The following is a 24,742-nucleotide window of genomic DNA, read 5'->3' as shown; positions in this document are numbered from 1 at the left end:
AGTTTCTGCAGTTTAGATTTTAAGTAGTAGCTAGGGCTACAGATTCCAAGTTCTCTGCAAAATTTCCAAGAGCATGGACGGAGCAGCTTGAACCACTGCGGGAAAAAGGAATTTTGTAGAGCAGTAGAAGGGCACAGAATATGACTTTTCCATTTTTTTGACTTGACTTCGAGTCCACACTGTCTAGTTGCCTTGGCCACCAAACTCTCCCTCTTATCTAGTTAATATCACACCATCCTCTGCTTCACTAGTCAGAGCATGTTATTAAATCCTTCATATGTGTAAAAACCATTTATTTGTATTATGAGCACATAGATACTGCTGTAGGACTGTGCTGTTTGATACGTCAGTTATAAATGCTGTTGTATATCTACAGTGAGGTACAATGAATGCACTATGATTTTCAGAAAGTACTTTAACAATAGTTTATTGTACAATATGCAAGTAATGCTAGCCTATATTAACACCTGCTAACCCACTAGTTATACATACACTATGTAAGAATGCAAACTAAATAAAAAACTTACACACAGGAGTTTGGTCAAAGTACACAGTTCACTGGGGTCTGCTCACATTGGCACTGGCATGACAGGAAAGCTTGCATGCTCACATTCCACCGCAAAGCCCAACACAAAGAGCACATCTGACAAATATGCAGATTGATACTGATATCCCCAGTGGTGCTTGACTCTCAGTAAACTTTATGGTACTTTAGGACCAGGTAGTGGTCAAAGAGAGGGTGTGATGATAGAGTCAGACCATGAGAGAAGAAAGGATGGGTGAGGGGGCAGGGACAAGGGACGGAGGGCAAACACTTTGAAATCCGAACCAAACTTGAACAACAGTGCACTGTCCTCATACAGAGTGACAGTGATACATTAGCCAAAGAAATCAGTAATGATTCGTGCAATCATTACAGTTTCATGGTGGGTGCCCAAGATTAGTCTCACAAATTCAGTATCCGACATAATGTGAAATATGGTCACAGTCCCCCTTCTGTTGACTGCCTCCTTCTGAATTGTGATGTTGAATAATGACCAGAAAAGCGCTTTTCAAGAATATTATAATGTCACAGTGAAGGTGACCTTTGACCTTTTGGATATACAATGTCATAACTTCCGAATTTTAATCCTATCAGACATTTGTGTGAAATTTTGTCATATTAGTGTTTGTGTCACAGTGGGCTTGACCTTTGGCCATGAAATTTTAATCAGTTCCTCCTGCCAAATATAACAAAGTTCCCATGGCAGATTGCTAAGATATCTTAAGCAAAAGACTTGGATGGATGGATGGATGGATGGATGGATGGATGGATGGATGGATGGATGGATGGATGGATGGATGGATGGATGGATGGATAGTGTGAAAACATCAGGGCTGTTCCATTCATTTTTTAAAAGCCATTTTTAAATGCATTTGGGACATATATTCATTGCATAGATCGATGACATGTCTCAGTTTTGTTATTGGTAGAGAAAAAATGACATTTATTACCCAGGACAGATGAACTGACCAACAAACAATGCACAAATTATTTTACCTGTGATTTTGTCTGAGGGAACTGTCACAGAACAGGTGTCTGGCTGAAACACCTTTCATGTGATATATTCATTCACAGTTTACAAATCTACTACATTAAACATAATAAGAAAACAGAGTCAGTTTTTTTGATTCATCCTACAAAATATGATGCAAAACAGTCTTTCTAAATGATCACTCAAAGTCTAAAGAGGAGACAAATGAGTTCTCATAAATTATGAAAGAAGCATCCACTTTCAAGCCACTTCCAGTGATGCATATGTATTACACAGGACAAATTAGGAGCAAAGAAGAAGTAAGAACGAAGAAGTGTATTTAAAATTCATTTTGATTATTTGGCTAATTGGGATGCTCACCTTTGCTTTGCTGTCTTGGGCTGACATGTAGCCAACACACATGCTCTCTGTGGTGTGACTCCATAGGAACTCCACTATGAAAGAACATGGATATATAGGTTAAAAACAGAGTTAACAAGAGAAAACGTATTAACATGGATATGTATACTGACTACTTTAATAATATGAAGCGGGGCGAGCTAGGATTAGCAGAGAGAACAGACTATTTTACTAAGCTGAAAGCTCAGTTTCACAAAGTAGACAGAAGTTAGTAGTCTTGCCATCTGCCAGAGTAGAACATTTGGCAGGTGACTCAATGTAGTAAACTTTGAGCATGCCCATTTTCATGAAAATATAACACTGGCAGTTTGTGACATAACTACAGAGGAAGGTAGAACCTGAGAGCTGAAGTGGAAACCCAATTACAGCACCATAAGGATGTGGTTGACATGGTGCTTATTCTTGTAAATCAACAGTCCATAGCAATCTGAGGTAGTCCAAACAATCCATATAAAGCTTTAAACTGGCTCATTCTTCCCATATAACTGTCACTTTAGAACATGTTATTTGTCATGCTGACATAATGCACAATACAAACTCACCAGTCATTTGCCATCATGTTTACTTCCTCATCAAAGTCTACTTTCTACTGCCCTTCTCTGTCGAAGTGAGGATTTGATATATTGTGTATTATGTCAGAATTAGCACAAAGAGCAAAGGCAACATTCAAATCCCGTAGTAAGTCTTGTGGCCCAAACCTCACACAGAACTCAGTCAAATTCTGTGAAAAGTAGCTTTGCAAAAAGAAGGAGCATTCTCCTAAGCTCCAGGTAAAGAAACCAGATCCATCAATACAATCAGCCAAACTGGGCAGTATCCAGAAGGCCTCCGCTTTTCTAAAGATTAGTGGTTGATTCCATAGTGGGAGGTCTCTGTTTGAATCTGAGATGAAGGGTGTGAAACCAGAGCCTGATTGTGCAAGTTAAACACAGACCACCTGCCAGGAAAGTCACGGTGCCTCCTCCCCCTCTTCCCATTTATCTAAGGATAGATTTATACATACTCACAGCCAAATCTTTGCCTACGATTATCTGTGGCATGGAGCGCTGAGCATGATCAGACTTGAAATTATTAACGTCTTACCCAAGATACCCTGAATATTTTGAGATGGCTGAGCTTCCACACATCTGCAGCACCGCAAGACAATTACCCCACCCAGAACACGATCTTCACTGGTCAGAAAGGGTGAGCCTGAACACACAAAAAAGAAAGCAACACACTTGACTAAATGTGGCATAAACACGGAAAAGAAATTTCTCGTTATTCAATAAAATGTCTCATACTTAAAGTTCCTCACTATAACACACAGGATATTATATGGATATTCTGATAACAAACTGAAAAACAATAAATTGAAAATAAAAAAAACTGAGACAAAACTCAAGCCTTGAAAATTGAGGTGGTTTATGAGAAAAAAAACTTTCCATTTAAGTTGTTGTGATAGCCAACTTAAACACCTGAAAGCAATGATTCTGTCTTGATGCATTTATTTATTTGGCAGACTGTTAAATGGAAATATTTCACCACTTTTGTGTGGGTATGATAACAATAGGTGAATGACAGGTAGTGTATTTTTTGAACTCACCACACTGTATGCACTACTGTAACACAATATTCCATTCAAAGAACAAAAAATCCGACCAAATAACATCCTTTCAAACAACAAAACAGAAAAATCATTGTGTGGAATGAGAACCTCTCTTGCTTTCCGACTAAATTTCAAAAGAGACCAACTTGAATGAGGTGTTGTGTATACAGAAAAAAACTTGGATCGGGTGATTAGTGTGGTGCAATAAAAGAAAAAAGGGCTCGGTTTGGAAAAGAACAAACTATAAACAGCTATAGCATGTCTTGAACCGTCTCAAAACAGCAACAAGCAAAAGGAAAACAGGTCCAATTGGTGCATTTGATGAAAATATTGTGTCGGCATACCATTGTTCTTTAGTTGCATTTCCCACAGATTTTGGTTCCATGTTGTAATGTTCCCTTCACACTATAAAACACTTTTTTGTGTGTAGCCTGAATAACACTCACATGAAAGGCTTGTACTTGTTCTACATTTTAATAAAAATTTCTCTTGATAAACATTCCATAATAACTCTAACATCTTTCCAAGTTGTAAACAAGAGATCAGTTTGATTCTGCTGTAATTATTTAGTCTACAGCAATAAATAAATAGAATTAAACTATTGTGGAGAATCTGAGTAGTTGTGTGTTTGTGTTTGGAAGACGTAACTATAGGATTAAAGTCACTGTATTATTGGTGGTTAACGACAATCTATTCAGAGAACCTGACGTATCTTGGAAGCAGTATGAGAGTGGAGATCTCTCATTCAACCTCATCATTGACTCTGCAACGGCAGAATTTATGGGTCTTTGTGTAACTTAATGTGCATTTTAAAAGAAACAACAGAAGTTTTAACTTCAGACTGACTTCATTCAGTCCGTCCTCGGTGTTACAGATATCCATGACAAAGCCAAACTGGGACAGACTTCTAAAGGAGGCCAGAGCAAGGCAGAAACCACCACGTTTCCACAAGTCCTTTCTTCCTCTGCACTGAGCTATCCCAGTGGTCATTCACAGGCGCAGCAGACACAGTTAACTAGACTTTCTAAAACTGACCACTTCTGAGAATATGGCAAAAAATTACATCTTCACATAAACTCTCAACAAAACAATTATGTCTTCCAAAATTATCTGTGGCTGTCAGCTATAATGTGTGGAACATCTGAAGGTCCTGTTTAAACAGTGAGAAGGAGCCATAAATCAAAAGCCGCCTCTTCTGATTCTATTATTTCCAGCGTTCCAGTTGTTTGCTCATTCCTTATGTTATGCAACATCTGTTTGTTTAATTCTCTCAACGTGTTTTTCACAAACACGTTCTTGGCTGACAAATCTGTGTGTGTATGGAAAGGAGTGGTAATCAGGCTACATGTGGGCGACTCACTGATGAACTTGTTTTGCATAGCCTCCAGCAGTGCTTGGTGGGCATCTTCAGACTGCATGGCAGCAGAGCATTCACGTGCCAACATGGTGCGAATCAGATGCTCTCCACAGCCTGACAAAAGACACACGACAACTGCGTTAATTTTTAGAGACTGTAGCACACGTAGCCCAAACACTGCGGACAAGACACAGACACATCTGACTTTCAAAACATTAGTTGTGTGTGGTAATCACAACTGGATGTTTAAGTGAATATTGAAGAGATTAAAATGTACAAACACTTCCTGACTACCACTTACTGTCCTTTGATATTGAAAACCTTTTAAAGAGATAACATTTTTCCAATACATCTGTTTATTAAGCTACGTAATGGAAAATATTGTGAAATTAAAGGATTTGGTTTTTCAGCTCATAAAAATTGCGCTACTGCAGTCATTCTGGCATGTTCTTATAAATGTAATTACGTTTTATTATTTCAGGTAAGACTGACAGCACCTGGGGACTGCCAAGTACAGCTGCCTTGCTCAAGGGCACACTGACAGTAATTGCTGAGGGAGAGTTTGTGTTTTAGTTTTCCCTGCCCTGATCCCAGCTGGTCTGGGAATTTGAAACAGCAAACCACCAAGTATTAATTCCACTTCTGTAAACTGTGTGCTATAGCTGGCTCTCTGTGTAACTGCAGGGTGTGCATGCATACTTGCAACATGTATCATCACCACACATTTACGCATCATTTTTAATGTCAATAGGTTTTAGATTCACATATCACCATAAAATGTATTTTTAGAAACAGGATTTTCCCTGATAGGCTCAAATGACTAAGTTGAAATATGATTTATTTAAATGTGAAGGGTAAACAAGAAGAGACCATTTTTATTAGACTACTGTCTAACAGGAGAGTTAAGACACTGAACAGTAGTAGTGACTGTATGGCAAATGTTTGACTTACAATTTTGCCATTTTACCTGTTTGTACGCCGAACAGAAGAAAACTGCTTTATAGAATTTGTGTGTCAAGACGTGGGATTTTATCTATGCTATAACCTAATCCCCTAAATTATTTCAAGTAAAATCAGAAAAGTGCCAGCAAGCTAGTCTCAAGCTGACTCTATTTAGCACCTGAATCTGTCTGATACTGTCCATTTATGCTGCATGTGGTAAATAGTCCAAGGATAGAAATAAAGTAGGAACTTTAGCATGAGCACTCTGCACAATATCTCACCTTAACTTCTGCCAGTTCCAAGTCAGACCTAGCAGGTGTGGTTTTTTATATCTAAGATAACATGCCACTTATTGCGTAAAGGTCCTAACATCAAATGCTAACACCTTGTTGTTTCTAAGGAAAAGTCAGATACTGAATGCAGGCTGCATGTTTACAATGCAGTCTTTCTAAAATGTTGGGTTAGCCCATATGAAGGAAAAAAACACAAGAAATCGAAAACAAAACACATCTGGCAAAAACTCCTGTGAAAACCCATAAAGGCTGAGGAATATAGCCTCATTGTTTCTGTAAACACAAATGAAGGCCCCATAAAAAATCAGGTAACTAAAACAGAACTGAATGCAGTTCGGTAACTGTGGAGACCAAATGCCTGGAGCAACTTGAAGTTCTTTTTTAAGGAAAGCTGCAAGTTGGATTGGCCAAGTACTGTGCCTTTTGTACTATGTTTACCATAAATCCTTCTGTCCAAAAGGAACTGGATATGATGGCAGCACAAATACACTTGAATTGGAACTGCAGTAAGAAGCCCAGACTAAAGCAGCAATTCATCAGAATGAAAATGTAAAAAGAAAGAGGCCAGCAAACATAGACACGGTATGCGGAAACCAACGGAAGCAAGGGTAAACAGTGAAGTTTGTGAGTTGTTCTCTCACTGGCCACAGCAAAGTAAAGGTCAGATGAAGCAGTAAAACATAGTCCCACATGAGCTGCATATTACAAAACTGACTAGAATGGAAGGAAAGGGAGGGTGTGTGGATGAGCAAAGTGTTGGTGAGGTGAAAGGAAGAACGAGTGACATTTAGGGTCGGGATCATACTCCGTGTGTCAGGATGAAAATTACTGTTTTTCTGTTTCCTTTTAGGGGGAACGCCTTTCATGTTAGGAAATTAAAAACAGGTGTTGTACTGGAACACACATTGTGCTCTCAAAGCCCATACGGCTGGCTGTTTTTTAAGTAACATCAAGGCAAAGCCACAATATAGGAGGCTAGGATGAGGTAAAAATACATACAGAGAAAACATCTACACTACATCAACTTAGATAATTGATAAACACAAGATGATTATGAAGAGAATAGTCTTATACTGCTTGGTTAATGCAACAAATACAAGATAGACCGACTGAATTACGTCTGGCTCTATCACCTTTAAGTTGTTGACAACACACACCTTCAATACCAAACCTGGCATGTTGCTTGGTCATAGATATAAATGAACCAAACAAAATTAAAGTTACAAAACCACGAGGATGCTAACAATATACACCTAACAGCCACAACATTAAAACCACTGACAGGTGTAGTGAACAGTACTGATGATCTCCTTACAATGGCACTTGTAAAGAGGTGAGATTTTTTAGGAAGCAAGTGACCAGCCAGTTTTTGAAGGTGATGTGCTGAAGGCCGGGTACAAGGGTAAGTACAAGTATCTAAGTGACTTTGACAAGGTCACATTATGACTGCAACATCTGGGTCAGAGCATCTCCAAAGTGGCAGGTCTCATGGGATGATCCCAGTGTGCAGTGGCCCAAAGAAGGCCAATCAATGAAGTGACAACAGGGTCATGAGCATCAACAGCCCATTGATTAGCGTGGGGAGCGAGGGCTGGTACATGTTGTCCGATCCCTCAGAAAAGCTGCTGTAGCGCAGATTGCAAAAAATAAATTTGCTTAAATTCCAGACTAGTCACAGTTCCAATACTGACCCATGCAAGCATCAGAACTGGGTGATAGAGCAATGGTAGAAGGTGGCAGAAGGCTGCAGCAGAACTATGGGAAGAAGGTAAGCTGGTGAGCACAGGTTGACTTCAAGAGCAATATTCTGCTGGGAAATCTTGGGTGAAGCTATTCATGTGGATGTTATGTCGACACATATCAACTACCTATGCATTGTCGCTAAGCATGTGTACCTCTTCATAGGAATAGTATTCCCTGATGGAAGAGGCCTCTTTCACAAGGATAAGAATGTTCAAGCATGGTTTCATGAACATGACTGAGAGTTAAAGGTGCTCACTTGGCCTCCAAATTCTCTAGATCTCAATCCCATCAAGTATCTGTGAGATGTGCTGGGAGAAAAAAAGTCTAATCCACAGAGGCCCCACCTTTCAACTTGGCGCTTAATACCAGAGGGCATGTTCAGAGGTCTTGTGGAATCCATTCCTCCATGGGACAGATCTGATGGCAGCACATGGGGGACCTACACAATATCTGGCAGGTGGTTTTAATGTTGTGGCCATAAAAGTAATACTACATAAAAGCGGTTTATTGTCATTATTTTGTTGCAGTGAAATGTACCAGAGACCTACAGAACTTCCAGACAGAGGTATACATTGTGGGTCTTCTAAAGAGCAGATATCATACTGGGGCTTTGAGAACTATAGTTATGACATCAGTATAAACTCCTAAGCACTGTTAATGTTAAATAAATGGTTAGCATAACTGCTTTGTTGTTTCACCACACTAAATGTCTCAGCAATTGCTGGGGATTATATATTCAAGTGAGCTTTAGCGCAGTGTAAAAATGTGCAAAATGCTTAGTCGTCCAAGTACATACAACTCAAGCTTCAGCCTGTCTCATCGAATCAGCTCATCTGCACTGAAATGCATTAGGCTACAGATCCACATCAAAAGGTTTTTAATGTTCCCCAGAAGCCATGTCGCAGATGTCTACGCATCTTAAAGAAGTGGACTAATATAGCCTCACATTCAAAACCAGACAGCTCACAATCAGCAATGTTGCCTTCAGCTATAAGAGGCACATACTCTCATTTTTGGAAACATCAAGGCATGGCTGTTTATGTTGTATAGAAATGTCCAAGAACAATGCAACTTGTTTTCAACTTGGCAGATTGGTCCTGAAAGGAAGGGATGTCTTTGTCCTAATGGCTTTATTAGTTTAAGCCCTAAAGAGCCAGAGCTTACGGATAGTGTTAGAGGGTTAAGGTTAAGCTGACAATCACTCCATTAAGTCAATTTCTACCATCCAAAATAAAGCTGTGCCAAGTGTACATGTCGCCATCTTTAGCCCTATGGAAGGTCTGTCTTTTATTAATAAGAACAGTTGCTCTAAAGAGCTGCTTTTCTGTCCTGATACTCTTATTTTCACGAGAAGAGACAAAACCTTCAAAGTACTTATAGCTGCAAAATATCCCGGAATGAGCTTCATTATCTGCTGTAGCTGTGAGTTCATCCAGTCATTTTAGGTAATTTTTGCAGATGAAGTTGCCGGGCACTTTCTATAATTGTTCATCATTTTAATGCCTTTATTATACCAGAGAACTGGCCTATTGCCTTATTACCTCTGATTTTCAGTGACAAAGTATGAACAATATTTAAGAGACTGTCAAATCTTAAATATTCCACCATCAGTCATTTGGAAAATTAAAAAAACAGTAATAAATTTCATGATTTTAAAACATCTTAAAACATAAATTGAACCAGAATTGATGATGGCTAGCTACTTGTTCTCAAACCATGTGTATATGCATATTATTTTAAAATGGTTACCATAACATGAAATTCTTATTAAGATACAAAAATACAGCATCGTACAGCTGACGTAACTGACAGGTGTAACATCAGTCATTTATATGCACAAAGATATTATTTAAATCTAGACGACTGCACTTTGCAAATTTTCCATTTTTATGCTGCACTCCCATCAGCTCTCCTTCTATCACATCTACGACAGGTGTCCCATGTCACATGTCACTGCAAATCCACAGAGCTTTGCAATGCACCTGGCATGCAGCTGACTAACAAAGAGTAGAGTATGATGACTCAATCAGTTGAGGAAGTGACTGATGAGAATCACTCAGCAAGAACGGTTGGAGGTCATTGGAAAGTATTATCGGGCATTTTGAAACTTGACTCACTGGGGCTGATTCATATCATCGCAAAAACAAAAGGCAGGCTGGTGGTAAACGGTAACAGCGAGAGGAAATGTTACACAAACATGCACACTAACACACACATGCACAACAGCAAAGTCAGTTGTAGAGATGGTGCTGGTATACCTGAGGTACTCACTGCTGTAGAGTAAGGGTTCATATTACAAGCATTTTCAGCCCAGCAGCCGCATCCATAATGAGCAGCCTGAGAAAACAGAACAAGAAAATGAAAAAGGCTTTTTCTTTTATTTTCGCTATAAATATCATACAATGATGAACTTACAGTACAGGGGGCTGAGGTGAGCCAAGTTACATTTCTACATCTTAAACCACTCCAGAACAGCAGGCCATACTCGCGGCTCTGTTGCTCGGAGGTTCAGCTTTCCTAACATCGGGAGTGAAGATTAGGTGAAGGCAGTAAATCCTACCGATTCATTCACTCACTTTAGCCCCATGTTGTTGTTTTTTTCCAGTTAAGCTGCTTTTAATAGAAATTCATGGCTCAAAGTAAAAGACTTTCTGCATGAAATAGTTTCACTAGATTCTGCATTAACATCACAAAACGGAGCCCAGTATATAATTAAATTGATCCGTAGAAGTTGCCTCATTAATTTACAATATCTGGGTTTAGATTAGTTCTATTAATTACATCAAATAGTAGCGACAGCAAAGAGAAACACAAGAGATGGGGAATACAAAGCTGAGGGGGCTTCTTTGGTAACAGCTGCTTGCTGAAAACTCCAATCTGCTACGTTCAGTCTTTCTAAAGGCGCATTGATCCACTTAACTATCAAAATTCCCAAAGCACAGAACCCTGGCAAATTATCTCCTCCTAAGTTGTTAGTGGCTAATGTGCTGGCAAGAAATGAACTGTTTCCAGCCTCATTCTTTCCACTGGTGTTGCATTTCTGACTAGCTACTTGATAACACTAAAAGGAAATCTATAATGCAAAGTGTTTCTGACATTCGGGCATCTTTCACTCGCCCGTCTCAAAAAACAAATCAGTCATTACGCTCCAACTCTATTATTTTTCTCACTAGCTCCATCGACAGCAAATCACATACATCTCAAGCAGCTTATATGTTTGTAAACATATGAGCTGTATCTGGAATGACTGACAAATGTGTACATTAACACCATGACCTTGCCAGTTTCACTATGAGTGGATTTCCTCAATCTGCTTCAGTGGGTAGGGAAATAATAATACAGAGTCCAATACACAATGGACTTTTAGCTCTGTTTTGATCCTTAGCTGTTGGATGTTCCATTGTCATCAGCAGATATTCACAAACTCTGAACTGTTTGCTGTATGTTGCTGAATAGGCAGCCAATCATGCATTTGGTACGTACTGCTACCTGAAATTGTCAGCATTTCAATTTGCATAGAAAAAGTAAGTACACACTTTTAAATCTGTAAAATTAAAATGAGTGGTTTCAGATTTTGCACCAGTGATTAGATCTTCCTGAGGCCACTGCTGCTTTCTGCATCCACAGGTACAAGTAAATAGATGCCAACCTACTGCACAACTATGGAAAGGAGTCCTACTAGTGGACTATAAAGAAATTAGAAAGCAGCCCTAAACAACAACTAAGTATATGCTGGGTGCACAGCTGTCTGCATCCACAAGGGGGTACAATCAAGGCTACATAGAGTGACAGCTGGAACATGTCTTATTTAAACCTTTGACATTGAGGGCCTGGTGTTCGCTTTGCTACTGAAGTGAGTTAGGTGTCATCATGCCAAGATCTAAAGAGATTTCTGAGGTCTTCAGAAAAAATCTTGTGGATGGATTTAGGTCTGCCAAAGGACTTCGAAAGATCTCCAAATGATTCGATATAAATAATTTGTACTTATTATTTCACAAGTCAAATCAAATTATCCTCAAACAACAGGTCCATACTTTGGGAATAATTTGGTGGTAGATCTTTCTCATCAAATTTCAGATACTTTAAGCAAGGAAAAGAGCACTAGCTGCAGTAACTCCGAGTAGCATATCATTAGAATTTGACAGAAAGCACATGTAGGTATATACTAATAGTTTCATTCTCTAAATACAGAACTGTATGGCCATTAGAGAAATCTAACAAAAGACATGTCTACAGTTGAAGTCATCTCAAACGAAAAACAGGTTTAATCTTTCATGAAGTTACATACAAATATATCATTTAAAGAAGTGAATAAAAACTTGACAGACCAAAGGGAGAAGAGGATCTCAGTACCTGGCCAACCCTGCCGGGATGTTTCATAGCCAGACCTCCGCTGGACACTGCTGCTGCTACATTCCCTTCCAGGTCGACCACAACAGCTCCGACTGTGTCGAGGCACCCTGAGCCATTTTCCTACATCACAGTAAGGAAAAGAGTCACATGAACTGAAAACAAGAAACTACTACATAAATGAACATCTTCAAGTGACAATTTTTAAGTAAAATTTTCAGGCAACACAGAAGAGGAGGAATACAAGCATTCACATTCTGAACCACAGATGTCATCCTTGACTAAAAATATTGCCAAAATGAAGACAGCACTGCATGAATTTATGAATCACTCTTCTGTGCCCTTCATATTTCATTAAAAAAAAGTGCTGCTGTAATTTCAATCAGCTGCTTCCTTCCCTGATTGCAGTTTTTGTTGGAAGTGATTTGTTTGTGAACCATCATGAGTCAGACTGCATGATAAATAGAGTTCTACAGGGTAAATGTGCAAATTGGCATTATGATACACGATCAGGACTCCACTTCTAGCAGAAACTGAAGATCTTGATTAAACCTTGGACTAAAAAGGCAAAGTAAAAAAAAAACCAACACAACAGTGTTTCTCATCTGTCTTGTGCTCCCCTAAATCAGCCCAGTCTCCAGGCTTCTGAGGCCAAAAAGAACCAGAGCCAGCTATGCTGAGATGCTACAAAGCCTATCCTGTCATACTTTATCAATGTCTTTAAATGAAAAATCTACAGTAAATAATGACTGTAAAACTCAAAGATATCTTTTGAATTGTATTGATACGCTTTAGATTTCTCTAAACAACACTCTGACTATACACCATCAAGAGACAGGTGCATATATTGCGCTAAAACAAAGAATGGAAAGATTTTATTGCTTGGCAAAAAGGCAAAGGCATAAAAAGAACACCGTGTATGAAAATTAAAACCAGGCTGCAATAATATTTTGTGGTGAACCTCGTCTCTAATAGTCTGTCTTGATACAAAATGAGGTTATTTCCTATTAATTGGCTTTACATGTCAGCAGCTGAGGAAAAATTAAAGGTAAAGTAAAATACAGTAAAATTCTGAACATGGCATGCCTGCGAATAGCCACTGTTAAAGTATCAGTTTCCAACTAAGTGGAAGTTCAAATGCACCAAATAGCCATGTATTAATCTTAAATAGGTCAGGCAGTTTGGAGTAAACATGCAAGAGACAAATGAAAACAGAGGACAAGTCAATGTTTTAACTGTCTTTAAGTGAAATGGCCATTTGACAATAAAATCAATCTTTGAATCATACATCAATAAACAGACCATCTCAGTTGTTAGTCTTTCTTTTAATGTATATATCATTAATAATGAGGATTGATGTAACTGAACTAAATAAACCATAATACGATTCAAAAACCAGTCCAATGAAGCATATCAGGCCGTGGCCATTTATGCGTTTCACTCCATTTAACACAATTCACATCTGAACCAAGATAAACTTTCCCACTCTATTCTGTGCTGCTCTAGTGAGTTTAAAGCAGAATGAGTTTGCTCTCAAATGCTTTCAGCTCGGAACGTCATGAGGCCACTTTCTAGTCGTGCTGCTCAAGGCAATGAAACTCTGCACTAACTCCTGTCAACACCCTAATCCTTTCTTGGAACTGTCTGTACAACCCAGTAATGCCATTTCCTTTGATAACTCAGTGAGAACGTGAAATTGTATCTAACAGAATTTGTCTTGATGTCCTGGTTGTGAAGTCTCCTACAAGTGCTTCCTTGTAAGACAACAAACAAACAAAAGAAAGAACACCAAATTGCAATTTTAATTTCCTGCCTTTTTAATTCAGTTTGACGCCATATATTCTCATGCATGACTGCTGGTTTAGAATCTGCACACAAAGCTGCATGAACGAAAACCTGATTTATGGACCATGTAACTTCCATTGGTATTGATAGTCTCAGTAGACCAAGTGATGTAGTCGCATGCATTTTGAATTGAACCGATATGAATGAAATGCCATTTGCACTACGTAGCGGCCAAAGAATTATGACAGCATCAGCATTTAGACTGGTTTCCTATATGGCTCGCTGTCCCCAAACAATCCCATCTACTGTTGTGTCCAAAATCATTCGGGACAAAGAAGTCTCAATTTACAGAACAAGAACAACTGTAGACACCCTTCCTAGCACAAGAAAAACAGCCCTGTTGCCACAAGATGTAAAGAAAACGAAAAGAGAGATGGACAGACACTGAGGTAAAATAAATACAAGTAAAGCTCAGACAAGAATTCATTCAATGCAGAGAGTTACCGAGAGGGTTCAAAACAAACATTCATGGCATTGTTTCTACTAGATCAGTGAGTAACAAAACCTGCCAACTTAATACAACCAGGTGTTTTATTCTGCTTTTATCATCGTACTGAGATCAGGGTTTGCATTTTAAGTTAGGATACCTACATGACCGTTCAAAAGTTTGGGGTCACCCAGACAATTTCATGTTTTCCACGAAAACTCACACTTTTATTCATGTGCTAACATAATTGCACAAGGGTTTTCTAATCATCAATTAGCCTTTCAACACCATTAGCTAACACAGTATAGCATTAGAATACAGGAGTGATGGTCACTAGACATGGACCTCTGTACCCCATGGAGATATTCCAGCAGCCGTTTCCAGCTACAATAGTCATTTACCACATTAACAATGTCTAGACTGGATTTCTGATTGATTTAATGTTATCTTCACTGAACAAAATGCTTTTCTTTCAAAAATAAGGACATTTCTAAAACTTTTGAACAGTAGTGTGTGTTCTCTTCTTGCTTTGGCCTGTAACTAGGCAGTTTGTGTAAGTGTGTCACAACTAACAGCCACAAAAACATTTCCTAAGTGCTGTTGAGCATTTCGTGTCCTGTGCTGTTGATAGTTCTAAGGTTCTGAGGAAAACTTTGTGAAATCGGATGGGGCAGGAGTGAAGTGGGTATTGTCACATGCAGGCACAGTATCACTTTGGCATTGGTTATTAAATGGTATAAACTTGTGAATTTAATTGTAGTTTAGGCTGCATGGATTTTAATGTTTCATCAACAACAGATTTCTGAAACGTCTAATTTTCTGAGGATTTTGTTGAGCACAAATGATGCCCCTAGTCATATCTCAACACCTTTATAGCAACTGTAGGATGAAGAAAGAACAGGATTTGTTCACTGAGGAAAACTACCTCTAAATCAACAGGAAGGGACCCGTTCTCAGCTGAGAAAGAATGCACTTATTTCCAATAAAATGATCATTCGTATTTCAACTGAAAACACACTTACATTTTCACTTGATTGCCGTCTTTTCTTTGTCTGATTTTGTCCTGTGTCCATTTTCTCCGCCAGCTCCATCTTTCGCTTGTTCCTCTTGTATGCAGACAAACTGAACTCTGGGTGCAACAACATATTCTTGTTCTACTGCATCCACATAAATCAATGCATGTCTTCCAAATGTTTTTTAAGTATTTGAGGTCAGTTTTGCAACTACAGAAAACAAATTTCTTAGATAATGGATATTTGAGAATCAGTGCAAGAGTACTCACTGGTGGCCATTTTCTCTGAAGGGCAAGGTGGTATCCCATGGCTGACTGCCCAATCATGTGCTCCTCGCCCCACTAAAAAGCTGACAAAAGAAAAAAAATTAACAAGTGGAAATAGTCATATTAAAGCAACATTAATTATTAACCATGATAATCACCAGGGTGGTATTCTGCCAGCTGATAGTTTCCCTTTCTGTGCTTCACTCAGTAGACGGTTTGCAACTAAGACTGGGTTCTTAATACCTGAAGGAAAAGTCAGAATTATCACAGAGCTGGCAGTTCAGTTAAAATGATGGTATTTCAGCGGAAACAAATCAAGATACTGAACTCGTAATTAGATTACGCAAAACATAGCACATAATGGAGAAATAATGGAATTAAATAAGAGTTTTCAAAACATTTTTTTTTCTGCCAGTCAGATTTCATAGGACAGCTGAATAGCGTACAGTTTTGATTATTTGTAAAAATCTGTGTTGACGTTGTGTTTATCAAACTTTATTTTGTTTATTTTCACAGATATGTTCACTAAATTTAATAAAATGTGTTGCCCATTTTTCTGCCATTGTTATAGAGGCACAGCTATGAACACTGGGCTGATTGAAGCCTATTTAAGCACATCTTGCAGTATTCTGAGAGCTTATGAAAAGCACAGGTTGGCTGGTACACATTTTATATCTAAGCCAAACAAGTTTCATTCATCATGTACAAATTACATGGTTAACATCGTGCAGATGTGGTAACAAAAACAATCTGTTGTCTTTTGGACTACATGTTAAATGCCCGCTTTCACCTTCTGGATGTTGTTTGGAATACATTATGAACTCTTGCAAAAAAAAAAAAAAAAAAGAAAATAAAACTCTTTTGTTGAAAGCCTTCAAGGAAAACACTCTGCAAGTATACTGAGCTGTTCATATTAATAGCACTTTTTGGTTGTCCTCTCAGGAAAAAAATGGGTGGTCCCACAGCATAGGGATTTACGATGGCAGTTGCTCTGAGACAGTAAGTAGGTAAAATGTATAAGTGATAAAGGTTTGACTCTTTGGTCCAGGTGAGTGAACTTCAGGGCCACGGCAACATCACCGTATTACATAAGTATCAACACATGTGCAGTAACTCACCACTAATGGCTCCTACGGCGCCAAAATGCAGTGACTTTCCATCCATGATACTGGCATCACATTCAATTTCCCCCGACAAATTAAGGTTGGAGCCCATGCCAGCATTTGTAAATGGAGAGTCCTGAGAACAATTAAAACATACAGACTCAGGGATAAAACAATATCCGTGATGAGTCATATTGTCCATGTTCATATGGTGAGGACAAGTCATTCTTTTTTCAGTTGAACCATGGCAAAAAAGGGTCACTAGCTTACCGTATCTTATATAATAACCCAGCAGAATGTGCTTTTTTTTGGGTTAAATACTAGGCCTTAAAAACTACTTTGAAATAACTCTGCTAAAGAAAACAATGACCAACCAAATTTGAACACAGGATGAGGAACAGAGAGAAGACAAGATATAAAGACATACTAACATTTTGCAATATTACCAACCAAAATTGCTGCTTAGGATTTACTTTCTGTAACACAATCAGAGAGTACATCAGAGATTTCACTCTATTTTTAGTTGTTAATGGGTTTCTTTCTAAGAAACTTAGCTGCTAAATAGCTTTTCCTTTGTAATTTTTCACTTTCATAATTGCAAGTATTATATCTATCTTTACATATGGGTCATGGCCAGAGTGGAATAGGATTTCCCCATATTCAATTTAAAAGGGGTAAATACTACCCCAATCATGTATTTTACATTTTATAATTTGAATTAATTGACATTACTCTGTAGAAATCTATTTTCAATCTGGCATGAAATCGTATTTTTTGTACATTTTTGTCAACCACAATTCAATGCCAAAAAGCACTAAATGAAGAAAACTTATAAGGAGGGTGACTGCTCTTTACAACCCCTGGCAAAAATTATGGAATCACCACTCAAAATTTTCATTCAGTTGTTTGATTTTTTTTCCTCTGCTTAATCTAAAAAAGCAGTTGTGACTGACTACTGACTGACAACATGTTTCGTAAGGCCAGAAGGCTGGCATCCTGAATAAAAATAGTTTTGTAGCATGTCTGTAGTTTTCTTTTTTTCTACAAAATAAAACAATTGAATGAACATCCTCCAAGAGTGGTGATTCCATAATTTTTGCTAGGGGTTGTAGGCATTGCATGTACTGCATGCACACTACCATTCAAAAGCTTAAGGTCACTTAGAAATACCCTTTTTTTGAAAGAAAAGCAATTTTTTTTCAACGAAGATAACATTAATCAGAAATACAGTCTTGACATTGTTAATGTGATAAATGACTATTCTAGCTGGAAACAGCAGATTTTTAATGGAATATCTACATAGGGGTACAGAGGAACATTTCCAGCAACCATCACTCCTGCGCTCTAATGCTACATTGTGTTAGCTAATCATGTTGAAAGTTTAACTGATGATTAGAAAACCCTTGAATAAAAGTGTGAGTTTTCATAGAAAACATGAAGTTGTAAATATACACTAGTGTATATGGTATATCTGCCTTAAAAACGCAAGTGCTTGCCATCTGCATTTCTCTGTCTATTTTGAAACTGCACAGAGTTCATCAGAATCTTTATTCCAAGCCTGTACTGAGGAAAACCACTCTATGATCATCCAGCGGGATGTGCACACATGCATCTGAAGCTGGAGCAGAATGAAGCTGTCTTGGATAAACACATACACATGCTGAAGAACATTTTTTGTCCTCACTGAAGGTTTTTCTGAAGGTTTTTTGGATGCTGTCCTTTAGAGTCCCATCTGGGCCGAAAGAATAATTGTTCTGCATGATGTAGATGAGGTGCTACCAAACACTGAGTTAATAAAAGGTGACTTTATCATAAACCCAGGATCATAATCAACCAACCTCAAGTTCAACCAGCGCTGCAGCCACTGCTTCCACTGCAAGTGCCCCAGCTTTGAGCTGGTCCACAGCCTGAAAAAAAAGCAAAACACAACCAGTGGATATCAGTTTGAGTAGTTTTTAGGCATATAAGATCTAGCTTCTCTGATTCTAGCTTGTTTAAAATCAATATGATCTGGTCTCTTTACTTACAGTAAACAGTAAAGTGAGTATCTTTGGGCTGGGGAGAAAACACGTTTGGGCTTCCAGAAACATAGATTTTTCTCTATTTTCATTTTACAGACCAAATACTGAATTAATCAATAGACTAAATAATAGAATTCATCATTAGTTGTAGCTCTAAAGTATAAGCAGTTATTTCTACTCCATACGTGGTGCATCATTTTTTTCTATTTCATCACATAAAACATATATTCAGTCAGATAAATCCTGATTTCCATTTTTCCACAAAACCATTCATATCACATAGCATGTTGCCTTTCTGCATATGTGAGAAAAAGAACACAGGAAGCACTCAAAGTTTTAACATTGACAGAAATGATCGTTGGCATGCGAGCAAAAGACCCATTTAAAAAATGAACAATTTATCTGTAATGCAAAGTACGGCATCCTGTGGAAACTAGGCACACCTCATTACCCATCTAACACTGTACTTATTGTAAGTAATAGCGGTGGATGTGTTTTGGGTTTCAGCAAGGATGGAAGGAGCAATGAATGAAAACAAAGTGTAAGTACATTCTTGAAAGGAACCTGAGTTAAAATGCTAAAAAACAAAGACTTCTCCTCCATGAACAAATGGTCTTAATGCTGCCAAACGAAAACTGGAACGACTTCAAAACAACAGCTTTAAAGTGCTTGAATGGTACAGCCAAAAACAAATTGGAATCCCACTGAAAATACACAGAATCGCAGCTGTTCACAGATGTTCCCCACCCAACCTGATCCAAAATTAACAAACCTCAAGAAAATCCTCAATATCTTTTTTTTTTGAAGATAAGGATTATTCCAAAAAAAAAAAGATGCAAGTTTGCAAAACATTCTGTGTTCTAAATAAGGCAGTTTAATATTAAAAAACAGGGAGCCTTAACACTTTTTGAAGACATTGGATCCATTGATAGAACAAGCCAAACATCATCATGTGCAGAAATGTAGTGAGGGATGTTTGCTTATAAGACTTGCATATATAATATTTGACAGTTTTTAGTTGCCACAATTAAAAACAAGTCAGAGCAACTAAACTGCAAACCAGTAGATGGACTAAATCGGTTGACTACATGTATGGATGAAAGCATTCTTATTATTGACATATTACTATATTAATCGCATACATAAAATAACATGCATTGTCTGGTTTCTACAGGGGTCTTAGCAAAATATTTTGGCCTAAGATCTTCTCAGCACCAACATAGTTTTTATAGCTTAGCCTTTACATTGTTGAAAAAAGCCCTGAAATGCTATTTTGTGAACACTGTCAATCAGCTGTTGCTTTGCATTCAAAATTTATTTAGCAAAGTAAATATTATCAAATCCCAAATTATTCAGATTAAAAAAAAAACACTTTTGCTACCATTCCATAAAAACTAAGATTGATAATGTTGACATTACAAAGTTATGTTGCTTGTTTGCACAAATACAATAGCTATAGAAAGTCTTCGTCTCCCTTGAAGATTCAAGGATTCGATATGGCTTTCATGGTAAAGTGAAAACAAGTTTCTACAAATTAGTGTCAATGATTAAAGATATAAAAGTTAAAATAGGTAACTGCTTGAGTATTCACCCCTTTCAAGTCATTATTTAGTAATGCATCTTTGGTCGCATTTCCAGCATTCAGTGTTGTTCACTCAATCATGAGTGAACAACCCTTTACAAGTCTAACCACAGATTCTCAGTTGCTTCGGGTCATTGTCTTGCTATAAAATAAGTCTTTTCCCAAGTTGCAGTTTTCTTGCAGACTGCATCAGGTTGTCCTCCAGGATTTCTCTATACTTTGCTGCATTCACTTTACCTTCTAGCTTTTTACGTTCTAGGGCCTGCTGCTCACAAGCATCCCCACATGATGCTCCCACCACCATGCTTCAAAGTGTGGATTGTGTGTTTGTGACGTTGTGCAGTGTTTGCTGTCTGCCAAACATAGTGTCTAGTCTGAGGGCCAAAAAGCTACATTTTTTGTCTCATCAGATCAAAAAAAATAACAAGAAAAGCACTCAGCGAGTGCAGTACTCCACCAAAGCTGCTCAGTCGCTTTGTAATTTCCGACAGATAAGTTCGCAGGGGTGGATTTGTAGTAGGATCTCAATCCTGTGATCGTCAGTAGGCAGCTGACGTAGCATTCAGTTGTTGTCCTAGTGACAGTAGCGCTGTTCAGCTATCCTGCAATGATACAGAAATCCTTAACAAATCCGTGGATCCAGACTATAAGCTGCATCACTGCAAAATCTAATTAGGTGGTCCCTGTGTCATTTCTGACCTTCCCTGAAAATGTCATCCTAATCCGTTTGTCCAGTTTTGAGTAACGTACGGTGATCATCACATAACTCCACCGCATTCCTTGGTGGAGTAATAATTCTCCTCTAGCTGAGCTTTTTTCAACAGTGGCTATCTCTTTGCCACTCTCCCATAAAGCTGAAACTGGAGAAGAACATTCAACAGTTCTTGCATGCACAGTCTCTCCAATTTCAGCTGCTGAAGCCTGCAACTCTTCAGAGGACTCATAGGCGTCTTGGTGGCCTCCCTCACTGGTCACTTATATGTGTAGCCACTCAGATTTTTAGGATGGCTGGCTCTAGGCACATTTTCACATGTGCCATATTTCTTAATGATGGATTTAATTCTACTTCAAGGCATATTCACTGACTTGGAAGGTATTGTCTCCATCGCCTGACTTACGCTTTTCAAAAACCTTTTCAATGAGTTTCTTAGAGTGCTATTTTCTCTATGTGCATCATTACAGCAAGTAGTACTGATTCCCCAGTGACTGGCACCTACTAAATGCTGACTTCAAGGGGGTGAATAATTATGCAGTCATCTATTTTAAATTTTACATTTTTAATTAATCGACTTTACGCTGCAGAAATCTGTTTTCACTTTGACATAAAGGGGCTTTAAAAGAAAAAAAAAAACTCTTTACAAAAATCCAAATTAAATCGACACAATTCAATGTTGCAAAGAAACAAAAGGGGAAAATTTCCAAGGGGGGTGAAAACTTTTTACAGACAATATAATCATGCAGTTTGCTATGGTAATGCTTATAAAGTAAACTTACTCGCTGGCAGGCTCTCTTGCACACATGCTTGTACTCCTTGGCCTTAGATTCTGAATGGTATCCAGCTCCTAAAAGGAAAAAACAGAAAAATGTATTGACCATTCATAAAGAGATAGTTGGCTTTCTCAAAGAAGGAAAATATATTGAACTAAAGTATAAACACAGCATATAATATTTTATTACATTCTTTCCATTCTTTTTAACATAAGGGAATGAGTATTTTGTTGCTCCAACTCACGACATCTCTACATCTGATCAACATTATGAAACAACAAAGTACACACAACATTGGTAATGATTCCGACGAGATCAAAAGTGGAATCATAGATCAGAAATCGCAAGTCAGTAACAAGTATTTCCACCATTTGCGTTACATAGTGCCACACATCTGTGACACACAGAGTTATGAGGTTGTTGTTATTGGATTTCGGAATGCTGTCCCACTCCTCTCGCAGGGCTCGATGAAGCTGGCCGACATTTTGTGGGATACGTCCATCCAGAGCAGTCTGACACAATTTTTTAAACAACAAATGGTAGAGTTGCAGACATTCAAGTGTCTGACTATGTCCCTAGATGACATACAGGATGCAAATGGACTGTTCTCATCTTTCTCTTTCATCTGTGGCATTGTGGCATTTGAATACATCTGCATTTAAAGGTAGTCTTTTATAATCACTGGTCAAAGGAGGGTCTGTGTACTGGTCATGCCATCTGGTCATTGTCTTTTAAAGCCACACCTGACACCTGCATGGGGATTACCTTAATAGTGGAGGACTTGTCACCAGTTGAACAGATCAAAAATATTTGGTGCACAATTGGCTTAATTTTAACGCTTTCCCAATCATAACAACAGACATGAGATTTTTAACTTTTACTCTAAATAACAAAAAGGATGATGATTTGCATGCTGTTTTTTTGTTCAATGTATATTTAGATGAGTAACATTACAATGCACGATGGATGCACCAATTCCAGTAATAAATACTATAAACTGTGTTTCCCTAATTCTGCTTGTTAAGTACGATGTGTTCTTACCTGCATGCACTAAAACAAATCCGCCAACACCTTTCGGCTTCTGATTCTTGCTTGATTCCTGTATTTTGGACCAAGAGTTGGTCAGGGGAGAGGAGGCTTGCTGCTCTTCAGCAGAATTCATTAGACTGTCCATAACCCCTGCATAACTTGACAAGCCTATCATTGCCTATCAGACAGTGGTATATTAATCATTTTGATGGCACACCTGTGACAGGAGAGGGGATACAAGCATTACCATTCAGGAATAATACATAGCAAAAGATTTTAACGTTAGTGATGGACAATATGCAGAGCCTCTTACAAAGCAGAATGGCTCTCAATCATGAACCACCTAGACAAACGGCACTATTATTGTACCAACACTACAGTTACAGCGACAAAGTATATGCACATTCCGAGTCCTTCCAATACATGCATTAATAACAAATCAACTTTCGCTATCCACTCACCATCATCAGTGATCAGAGTTAAAGAAAATTCAAGTACTAACTCGAATAAAACAACAATGCACTTAACATTTATCTTGTAGTTATCAAAGACGTGACATCCATAGTCTCGATCCATAATCAAAGATCAAAGATTGCACGTAACATAAAGACACTACCCATCTCGTTAACGTAAGTTTACGTTATCAGTAACTTTCCAAACAACTGCTCTTGTTAACATATCGTTACAAACGTCAGTTTCAAGTTCGTGTTATCAAACTGGCGCTATTCACTTAACGTTACGTGCCTGTTTGATGAATAAAAGCACATGACAGGCACATGAGGGTAGGTAAGTTATTTCTAGTCAAGCTAGCAGTCTTGTGTTTTCGTTAGCTTGTTAGCCACCAGCTGGCTAACACACCAACAAAACAGTCCCAACTTACAGTTTTCCCTCCTCTCCTATCAGCGATAGCAGTGCCCGCTAAGCACGACGTTACCCGACATGCGTCTAATAAACATGAACACTAGCTGAGCTCATAAATGTAATTAGGACAAACTTTGTTGTCACACTTTCATTCCTCTGTGCTAGCCATAGCAAGTTAGCTAAAGCAGGCACAAGTACTTCCTGGTTCAGATACACGTTGCTAAGGAAGCGCGTGCAGTGCAAACACTGGTGCACGTGGACGAAAAAGCACGAAATAATATTGGAGGAGAAAAAAAGAGAAAAGCGCAGTTACTGGTGCTGTTAGAAAGAAAGAAAGAAAGAAAGAAAGAAAGAAAGAAAGAAAGAAAGAAAGAAAGAAAGAAAGAAAGAAAGAAAGAAAAATGCATCATAAATGCATATACCCGGGTTGACACAAAAAGAAAACTATTATAAAATTATTTTCTTTTTGTTTTCTTTTTATTATTTCAGATGAGACTCTGATAAACAGACTGCCATGATTTTACACTATAGCCAAAGCCAGTTAACTGACTGTTGGGCTTGAATTAATCAATTAAACATTTAACATAATAAATTAATATTTAATGAATACATCTATGAAGATTTCAGCATTTCTTTATTCAGATTTGATAGTCAGAACATATTTTGAGTCACCATCTTTTCTTTTTTTGTGCATTGTATATAGTAATAGATAATAGATAATCCAAACTAAATCATGACTCGTCAATGTCTAAGAAAAGAGAATTGTGAGACAATGAGAGCACAGTCATCTTGCTGCTTAATGAACAGGAATACAGTTGTCAATTTCAATCTTAATAAAGAAACGCAGTACGGCTCCACAAAGAACTGCAAAGGAAGAGAAAAATGTGGTCACAGTGGTCT

The 24,742-nt window shown here is 38.1% G+C and overlaps 1 protein-coding gene across 3 annotated transcripts in view; it reads right to left on the bottom strand.

Moving 5' to 3' along the window:
• Window positions 1-24,044, bottom strand: part of tasp1 (taspase, threonine aspartase, 1) — a 31,813-nt gene extending 7,769 nt beyond the window's left edge. For 2 of the 3 annotated variants that reach the window (XM_023278028.3, XM_023278029.3), the window contains exons 1-13: window positions 23,862-24,044; window positions 22,994-23,198; window positions 21,959-22,026; window positions 18,700-18,768; window positions 16,877-16,997; window positions 15,917-16,001; window positions 15,762-15,841; window positions 15,502-15,608; window positions 12,211-12,330; window positions 10,116-10,194; window positions 4,883-4,993; window positions 3,018-3,125; window positions 1,896-1,969 (exon numbers count right to left, since the gene is read on the bottom strand). In XM_023278028.3, the coding sequence (XP_023133796.1) occupies window positions 1,896-1,969; window positions 3,018-3,125; window positions 4,883-4,993; window positions 10,116-10,194; window positions 12,211-12,330; window positions 15,502-15,608; window positions 15,762-15,841; window positions 15,917-16,001; window positions 16,877-16,997; window positions 18,700-18,768; window positions 21,959-22,026; window positions 22,994-23,156 (1,185 nt within the window). In that variant the 5' untranslated portion in view covers window positions 23,157-23,198; window positions 23,862-24,044. The other variant, XM_035951797.2, reaches the window with a different exon arrangement.
• Window positions 24,045-24,742: the final 698 nt, after the last annotated feature.

The sequence above is a fragment of the Amphiprion ocellaris genome, chromosome 16 (assembly GCF_022539595.1).
Source record: "Amphiprion ocellaris isolate individual 3 ecotype Okinawa chromosome 16, ASM2253959v1, whole genome shotgun sequence".
NCBI classification, from domain to species: domain Eukaryota; kingdom Metazoa; phylum Chordata; class Actinopteri; family Pomacentridae; genus Amphiprion; species Amphiprion ocellaris.
This window is presented reverse-complemented; position numbering and strand designations above follow the sequence as displayed.